We start from the raw sequence: 9796 nt of genomic DNA on the forward strand, positions 1-9796 counted from the left end.
AACGCGGTTGAATATTAGTCATCTCTCTCAGGTAAAATACGTATTGAGGCTTTGTAAATTAATTCCTGCGCCTTTGATGAAATGTTCACATTCAACAAGAACACGCACACATGGAGGAACGACTAGTACGCGGACTGTTATTTTGAAGAAATCCTTCTATGAGTTGTCATGTTTTAGGTAATAGCAGGAGTTGTGTTTCCCTGGCTGTCACTGTACACGTTGACTGCGTGAAGGATGTTTGGAGCGCATGTGCAATATCTCCCCACGCTGGAGAAGTTCTTCTGCTTGTGATCTAGCTGGCGAAAGCAATGTCCACTTGGCGCATATTCCACGCTAAAGTGCGGACAGCCCGGGGTCTCTTCGCCTTCAGACGGGTCACACTGGAGCATCGGTGGTCGTATGGAGAAATAACGCCAAGACGAAGCCTCAAGTCAGGGACCTCTCTGCGAAATGACTTTATTAAAGGTAGGTGCAACTCGGATGCTACACGTTGAGAAGTGGGGATTTAGCATTAGAATATTATTAGGGGAGAAATCACACTCAAAAACTTGCACGCGTGTCTGTGGCTACATGCTCACAATTTGATTTCTCAACATAGAAAGGAGTCTTAGTAAACGAGAGACTATTTTTGCCGTAGATCTGCAGGCCAGACTGGCCGCCACGAGGAAGAAGGTGTCGGACGCTCTGCCGGGGAGCTCCTGGAGCCCCTTGGAGATCAACCCCGACCTCCCGCCGGAGAGGGCCGATATAGTGATCGTGGGAGGCGGCGTGGTGGGCTGGTCCGTCGCCTATTGGCTCAAGCGGAAGGAGCTGAGGCGTGGAGGGCTCAGTGTTGTGGTAGTGGAGAAGGACACCACGGTGAGTGGAATCAGAGGCCGGGCGCCAAAGTGTGCTAACGCTTTTGCTAGCTTATTTCATTGTGTACATGAAGCTAACAAGGTCATTTCCACGATCCACAGCCTGGCCACCTTTGTCTCGTTCCTTCTCCCACGTTACTTTACAGGCACTGGCAGCATTGTTGGCAACATGCTGCAACTATGAGGCACAGTGAAGTTAGTAGTGGACCAAACCATTTCACGTAGCTAAAGCCGGCTGCTCACTCAATGTCGACCTTTACTTTTACTGTTCCTACCAAATACAAGAGATTGTTTTCATCCTTTTCTGACTACATTGAAAAGAAATCACAACCAATTATTTACTTATTTACCTGTTGTATCTCTTACTTGCTATTGGCAGTAAAGTGAAATATTCACATTGACAGAAATGGTTTGGTCCTGCTGCACAGATCACTGTAGATACTGTAGCTGCTAGAGTGCTTCCTAAAAGAAACGGAGATATAAGATTGGATTCTACTCCTTGGGTATCCAACCCTTTCCTACAGTATGAAGCTCAACTGAAACTATCGCCCTTTTTCTGCCAAAAATGTCCTGCCTTGTGTGATGGTCCTCTATTAACTGCGTCCCCCTTGTACTTCCTCTCAGTACTCCCAGGCGTCCACAGTGTTATCCGCTGGAGGGATTCGGCAGCAGTTTTCCCTGCTGGAGAACATCTGCCTGTCCATGGCATCTGCAGACTTTCTAAGGAACATCAACGTAGGTCAAAAATAAAGACAACAACTGAAATGATATGATACAAAGGAAAAACCACGTGTCCTCTCAGGACCATCTGGGAGTGTTGAATGAAGACGCCGTGGACCTGCAGTTCAACCAATCAGGATATTTGTTCTTGGCCAGCGAGAAGGTGGCGCACATCATGGAGGAGAACTACAAGACCCAGAGGTTATTTCTGAAGACAAGTCCCAAAGTGATGCCAATATTGCTTAACCGGTGTTTTATGTTTTTCTAGGTCTGCTGGAGCCCAAGTGTGCCTTCTCTCCACCACACAACTCAAAGAGAAATTTCCGTGGATTAACACAGAAGATGTGGCGCTCGCCTCATATGGTAAATAAAACAACACGAGGAGTTAATATTTATATCATGTGTTGCTCTGATGCTCCCATGTTAACATCAAATCTAACAAACGGCAGTTTCTGACACAGGCTAACACGGTGCTAATATGCTAACATTCATGCAGGTTTGCAAATGGCTCAACTGCTGCTAATATATGCCAACACTATAAGCAGACATCCTCACTGCTGCTAACATTGACCAATGAAATGCTAACAGTCAGTGACACATTGATAAGCGAGCTGGCAAACAGTGACAACGTATTAAATGTGTGTATGTGTACAGGTCTGGAGAACGAGGGCTGGTTTGACCCCTGGACTCTGCTGAACGCCTTCAGGAGGAAGGCCATGTCCATGGGTGTCATCCAGTGTACTGGAGAAGTCACCGGTAAGTATCTTCCCTTTAGAGGAACATGGTAAAAAATAAATAAAACATTTATGAAAACGTGTCTTTCCACAGGATTTAAATACACCTCAAATGTGGTGACCACAGAGGAGGGTGCACATTTGGAGATAAGGAGGATCAAATCTGTGAAAGTATGGAAGTACGTATAGATAGATGCATTGATGAGGTACATGAAACTAAATCAGGGTAATGTGGTTAGGTACGGATGCCCAACAGCCTGGAGTACCAGCCAGTGGAATGTGCCATTGTGGTGAACGCAGCCGGAGCCTTTTCTGCTAAATTAGCTGAGATGCTAGGATTGGGATTCGGACCCAAAGACAGCATAGCTGCCATTCCGCTTCCCGTTGAGCCCCGCAAAAGGTAAACATTCATTCATTTTCTACCGCTTTTCCTCACGAGGGTCGCGGGGGTGCTGGAGCCTATCCCAGCTGTCTTCGGGCGTAAGGCGGGGTACACCCTGGACTGGTCGCCAGCCAATCACAAGCACATATAGACAAACAACCATTCACACTCATATTCATACCTATGGACCTATGGACAATTTGGAGTGGCTAATTAACCTAGCATGTTTTTGGAATGTGGGAGGAAACCGGAGTACCCGGAGAAAACCCACGCATGCACGGGGAGAACATGCAAACTCCACACAGAGTTGCCCGAGGGTGGGATTGAACCCTGGTCTCCTAGCTGTGAGGTCTGCGCGCTAACCCCTAGACCACCGTGCCGCCCCAAAAGGTAAACAAAACAAAAAAAAACAAAGAAAGAGCTTTAGATCAGAGGTTCCTGATCTCCTTGATTTCATTTGTATTCAACAACTATGTCTAACCTATTTACAGTCTAACGAGCCTAAACCTCGTCAAATGACCAAACGATCATTCATGGTTTTTCAAGGTGTTCCACCCCTTTTTTGTCACAACTAATCACAGCTCTGAGAAGACTGCCATCACACCCAGCAACGGGATCAACCACACCCCCTCTCCAAGATAAAGGTTAGGCCAGGCTAGGCTAGGTTAGGGCAGCTTAGGCCAGGTTAGGCTAAGTTAGGAAATTTCTGAGAGGAACTGAGAAGCTTTGTGGCTACGGACTCTGGTGATTACTGGTGATTAGCAGCAGAACTGCAGCAGACTACAGATGGCAGCAAACACCCGCATAGTGCACACAGGACACCTTTGATGGGAACACAGCGGTTTTTTTGTTGGGGGGGGGGGGGGGGGGGGTTATTTCTTAATATTACTTTTTAAATTCTGTTTGTATGACGGACAGCAGAGGTGATTTTTCCCATTGGTTTTGAGGTATTGACCTCAATCTTGGTAGGAGTGGCAGCTGCAGGAGGCGACTGTAAAGGGGAGCAGGGCGCTCTAATTCAGTCCAGGGCAGGGGTGGGCAAACTACGGCCCGGGGGTCACATCCGGCCCGCCAAGTGTTTGAATACGGCCCGTCCGTTCTTTCCGAAGTATTTCATTTAAACTCAACATACGAACTGGCATCATGGCTTGAGCCAACCTTTTGATGGTTTTATCAATTTTGTTATTTGATGTGGTCTGTTGTTTACAAAGTGCTCCTAAAAAAATAATAATCCTGATAATAATAATAAATTTTAAAATATTTAAATATAAAATATTTAAATAAAAATATTTAAATATAAAATATTTAAATATAAATATAAAAAAATAAATAATAATAGCAGATTGCATGACACTTTTACAGATACAATAATACCAGGTGGACTGTTACGTGTAAAATATATAGTCTGCCCCCCCCCCCCCGCCCCCTCCCCCGTTTTGTTAAATCAATGAGGCCCGCGAGTCAAAAAGTTTGCCCACCCCTGGTCAAGGGTGTACCCTGTTGCAATGTTTATTTTTGGTGGTTATAATGACAATTATGTTGTGTTATACAATAATAAAGTCATAAAATGACAGCTTCTTGTGTAAATAAAGTAGCAATAATGCTAAGAAAAAAGAAGATCCATGTAGAAAAAGTGGTAATGTTAGATGCAGAATAAATTCATATTTATTGAAGGTAAACAATCCCAACATTGAGAATAAAGCTGATCTGGACAGCTCAGAAAGATCATGGAAGTGGTGTCCTTTGATGGCGTTCAGGTTCGTGTACGTGGTCCACTGTCCTGACGGTCCTGGTCTGGACACGCCCTTCTTGGTCGACTACTCGGGAGTGTATTTCAGGAGGGAGGGGCTTGGAGGAAACTACATCGCTGGAATGTCGCCGGAGGAGGTTTGCCTGTTTTAAGCTGCTTTTCATTTCAAATGAGATGAGAGAATTTCTGTCAAAATGAGTCTTCACGTTCCCAGGAGGAGGAGCCAGACATTGCCAGTCTGGATGTGGACCATCAGTTTTTTGAGGACAAAATTTGGCCCAACCTGGCGCAGCGTGTTCCTGCGTTTGAAAAACTGAAGGTCAGTAAATAAGTTTTTTTTTTTTTTTTTTACTGTTTTAACTCTGTAACTAACTCACACAGGAACACAATTAATGCCTTCGCACCTCCCCCCCAGTTAACAGCCATTGTGTACAGTAAAAATATGGAAATAATCAACAAAATCCGGCGGTACACTACTAGCTCACACACAAGCAAATGTACAACATAGACGTATTCTATGCTGTAATTAATGTGATTGCTCCTCCCTCCAGTTATTAATAAGAATTGACCCCTGAAATAAAACAGAATGATTCAAAATAATCCACAAAGTCAATTCCCACGATCCAGTGGCATATAATGAATGCAATTGCTCCAATTGACCATGCGCAATGATATTTATTTATTTATGATGAATAAATTATTTATTATAACAGCCACCTTGCATTCAAGAAAGGAATAGAAAGGCTGGAAAAAATCCACAAAGTCAAGTTACATCGTACACTTGCTGACACATAAGCACATGCACAACATGGACGTTTCACATAATTCCTGAAATGTGCTCTCCTTGGTTAGTAATTAATGATAACCGCCACCATGATAGAAATGAATAGAAAGGCTAAAAATAATCTACAAAATCAATGTCCCTGGTACAATCTTTCACATGCACAACAGACGTGTCACATCATTATGCACTACGTAATGATATGTATTTATTTATGATGAATAAATAATTATTTAGGATAACAGCCACCTTCCATTCAAGAACTGAATAGAAAGGCTGGAAATAATCCACAAAGTCAAGTTCCATCATACAGTTCATCACACATTGTACACTAACACATAAGCACATGCAATTAATTCATGCAATTTGCTCTCCCTGGTTAGTTATTGATGATAACCGCCACCTTGCATGATAGAAATGAATAGAAAGGCTAAAAATAATCTACAAAATGAAGGATTTCAGCCATTTCAGCCCCTCCTCCTTCGCCAGGTGACCAGTGCGTGGGCGGGCTACTACGACTACAACACCTTAGACCAGAACGGCATTGTGGGCCTGCACCCGCTCATTAACAACATGTACTTCGCCACGGGCTTCAGTGGCCACGGTCTGCAGCAGTCGCCTGCCGTGGGCCGCGCCGTGTCCGAACTCATCCTGGACGGCAACTTCCAGACCTTGGACCTGAACGGCCTGGGCTTCAGGCGCATCCTGACGCAGGAACCCATGTTGGAGAGGAACATTGTGTAGTTTTCAGTGTCAGTCTGGACAATGATTGCTGCTTTTTAAACAGTGGAGCCTTGCCATGTCCCATACCTGGTAGTACTATGATGGTAGTACTATGATGGTAGTACTTTGATGCCTATCAAGTCGTCATGCTGCACTTTTTATGGTCTCTTGTTCACATGATGCACTTTTCAAGCACAGTGAAGGAGAAAAGCTCTTGGGATGAGGTGGTGTTGTTGGAAGTAGCTTAGCAATGTGGTGACGTCCAAAAGCCTCCAGTTAAAGACGTGCGTCACTACGTCAACAACTCGTAAAACAACAGGGATATTCAACTGGCCCAATCACACCCCAGCATCACATCACGCCCGCCCGTCCACTTCAGAGCTAACGTTTTTACAGCAGATTCCCAAGAACAGCACAACTCTGTTATATAGAGGACCTTTGGCTAGCCTTTTTTGCCAGTAAGTCCTTAAAAACAGCAGAGTGGTCCTGTCACATAGAGGATCTTTTACTAGAGTTTTTGCAGTAGTAGACAATCTTTGTCTAGCATTTTTGTAATAAGTTCTTAAAAACAACAGAGCATCCCTGTTTTTAGCAGTAGGTTGTCAAAAATGGCTGAGCACTCTCGTCATATAGAGGCTCTTTATGCTACTACAAAGACCCTCTATAATATAGGCTCTTTGACTAACTGTTTGAGCAAAGTGGTCCTGTCATATAGAGGATCTTTGACTGCCGTTTTTTTTTGACTCGCTTCTTAAAAACAGCAGGGTGTTGCTGTCATTAAGAGGATCTTTGACTAGTGTTTTTGGCGGTAGGTTCTCAAAAACAGCAGGCTTCCGCTGTCATATAGAGGATCTTTGGTTAGCATTTTTGGCAGCAGGTTCTTGAAAACAACAGGGAGTCTCTCATGGAGAGATTCTTGGACTAGAGTTTTTTGGCAGTATGTTCTCAAAAACAGCAAAAAGATCCCGTCATATAGAAGATCCTTGGATTGTATAGTTTCTTAAAAACAGCAGCTCGCTCCTGTCATTTAGATGATCTATATGCTACTGCAAGTATCCCCTATAAGAGAGGATCTTTGACTAATGTATCTGGCAGTATGTTCTCAAAAACAGCAAAAAGATCCCGTCATATAGAAGATCTTTGTCTTGTGTAGTTTCTTAAAAACAGCAGCGCGCTCCTGTCATATAGGGGATCTATGTATATGCTACTGCAAGTATCCCCTTAAAGAGAGGATCTTTGACTAATGTATTTGGCAGTAGGTCTTAAGAAGATCCCGTCATATAGAAGATCTTTGTCTTGTGTAGTTTCTTAAAAACAGCAGCGCGCTCCTGTCATTTAGAGGATCTACGTATATTCTACTGCAAGTATCCCCTTAAAGAGAGGATCTTTGACTATGACTATGTATTTGGCAGTAGGTTCTCAAAAACAGCAGGTTTCCGCTGTCACATAGAGGATCTTTGGTTAGCATTTTTGGCAGTGGCTTCTTGAAAACAGCAGGAGTCTCTCATGAAGAGATTCTTGGACTAGTGTTTTTGGCAGTGGGTTCTCAAAAACAGCAGGGTGCTGCTGTCACATTGAGCACAGGCGTTTTTTTTATATGCAGTATTTTTTTACAAAATACGTTAAAATGAAATAAATATGCTATATACAACTTGTGTATGGTCTACAGTCTGTCCTGCCAAGTAGGAGAGAAGACTTTGAGGATGTACGATGGGGTGCCCCCACACGACCATTGCCATGTTAGATCCTTGGCTGATGAGGTGGATTGGATCCAAGGCTTTCATTGAATACCCTCACGTTCATCACAAGACTTTTTTTTGGCAAAAAGACAAAATGTACGGCAGGGGTGCTCACACTTTGATATTTCATTCATTCTTTCATTCATTTTCTACCGCTTATCCTCACGAGGGTCACGGGGGTGCTGGAGCCTATCCCAGCTGTCTTCGGGTGAGAGGCGGGGTACACCCTGGACCGGTGGCCAGCCAATCACAGGGCACATATAGACAAACAACCATTCACACTCACATTCATACCTATGGACAATTTGGAGTGGCCAATTAACCTAGCATGTTTTTGGAATGTGGGAGGAAACCGGAGTACCCGGAGAAAACCCACGCATGCACGGGAGAACATGCAAACTCCACACAGAGATGGCCGAGGGTGGCATTGAATTCAGGTGTGAGGCCTGCGTGCTAACCACTTGTCCACCGTGCAGCCCACTTTGATATTAATAAATCCATAAATTTGTAGTATAATTACTATGTTTCTAAGTATGTATGTTGTACATGTACATCAGGGGTGCATGCAAGTTACCAGTGTGTGTGATCTATCTTTTCCTTATTATTTTTGGGTTGGAAAACGGCAAAAATGTGTAGGAAAAAAAGAGCAAAGCAAAATAATCAAAGTGGTTCTTGAAAGCTTTCATTTTTCATGACGTGGCCATCGCTGGGTAAAGGTTTGGACGCCCCCGCCATACAGTACTTGTTGCATTGTGGGAAATGTGCATGCATTTCTGCATCCATCCTGCTGATTGTTTGGCTTTATTTCATGAATAAAAGTGTTACACGGTGCAACATTAAAAAACAAAACAACCTGAATGTGCACATCAACTGCAGTGGTGCTCAGTTCCAACAAGCCGTATCAGCGGCCATATTGTGTGGTCAATTCTCACTTGAAACTCCTGATTGACTGATGTGCAGGCAGAGGAGGCAATGATGAATAATACAAAAGCCAATAATAACAAACATATATTTGTGTATTGAACTGTATAATAAATGAATAATAAAATAAAAAATGAAGGAATGAATGTGACTGTCAAGATGAAGGTTTATAAACCCAGACTTACCAGGAGGGGGTCAAACCTTTACAACAAAGTAGCAGAAGTTTTCCTGGAGAAGGAACGGTTGTGTGTACTTCATATACAAATATAAGGTAAAAACACAAATGTTATTCACTTTATTACACAAACCAGTAATTGGGTATTCTTTTAAACCAGAGGTTAGCCTCTTAAAATGGAGGAGTGGAAACATCTAAACGTCCCCTTGTCTCATACTGCTTGCTATGCTTACATGATTATATTATATCACATCTTACCAAAGTCAATACAAGATTTAAGGTTTCGAACATTATTAGAGGGCTGCACGGTGGACAAGTGGTTAGCGCGCAGGCCTCACAGCAAGGAGACTCGAGTTCAATTCCACCATCTCTATGTGGAGTTTGCATGTTCTCCCCGTGCATGCGTGGGTTTTCTCCGGGTACTCCGGTTTCCTCCCACATTCCAAAAACATGCTAGGTTAATTGGCCACTCCAAATTGTCCATAGGTATGAATGTGAGTGTGAATGGTTGTTTGTCTATATGTGCCCTGTGATTGGCTGGCCACTAGTCCAGGGTGTACCCCGCCTCTCACCTGAAGACAGCTGGGATAGGCTCCAGCACCCTTGTGACCCTCGTGAGGATAAGTGGTAGAAAATGAATGAATGAACATATTAGAGCCCTCTAGACGTGAAATAACACCCCTATAGTCACCTTTAGACTCATATTACCCAATATAGTAGATCAATCAGCGATAATACGCCGTGTAAGACATACTGCAAATAAGAGATGGATTTTAGTGTTCTGCATGGTGGCCTAGTGGTTAGCATATCGGCCACTCAGTCGGGAGATCGGGAAGGTTGGACATCTCTGGGTGGAGTTTGCATGTTCTCCTGGTATTTTCATTGGGTACTCTAACATTCCTGTTAGGTGAAGTGGCCACTCTAAATCACTTCAGTTTATTGATTTATTGAATGCCTGCTACAACTAAATGTACATTTGGCTAGACATACTAACCAAATGTAATATTCTATATA

The 9796-nt window shown here is 43.5% G+C and overlaps 1 protein-coding gene across 1 annotated transcript; it reads left to right on the forward strand.

Annotated features, from left to right (window-relative positions):
• Position 1: 1 nt before the first annotated feature.
• foxred1 (FAD-dependent oxidoreductase domain containing 1) lies at positions 2–9031 on the forward strand. Its single transcript, XM_058086587.1, has 11 exons — positions 2–465; positions 638–858; positions 1482–1592; positions 1660–1778; positions 1846–1940; positions 2232–2333; positions 2406–2482; positions 2551–2711; positions 4451–4580; positions 4658–4762; positions 5714–9031. The coding sequence occupies exons 1-11, from the start codon at positions 309–311 to the stop codon at positions 5966–5968; spliced, it is 1533 nt and encodes a 510-aa protein (XP_057942570.1). The 5' UTR covers positions 2–308; the 3' UTR covers positions 5969–9031.
• The last annotated feature ends 765 nt before the right edge of the window (positions 9032–9796 follow it).

Source organism: Doryrhamphus excisus, chromosome 11 (assembly GCF_030265055.1).
Source record: "Doryrhamphus excisus isolate RoL2022-K1 chromosome 11, RoL_Dexc_1.0, whole genome shotgun sequence".
Classification (NCBI taxonomy): domain Eukaryota; kingdom Metazoa; phylum Chordata; class Actinopteri; order Syngnathiformes; family Syngnathidae; genus Doryrhamphus; species Doryrhamphus excisus.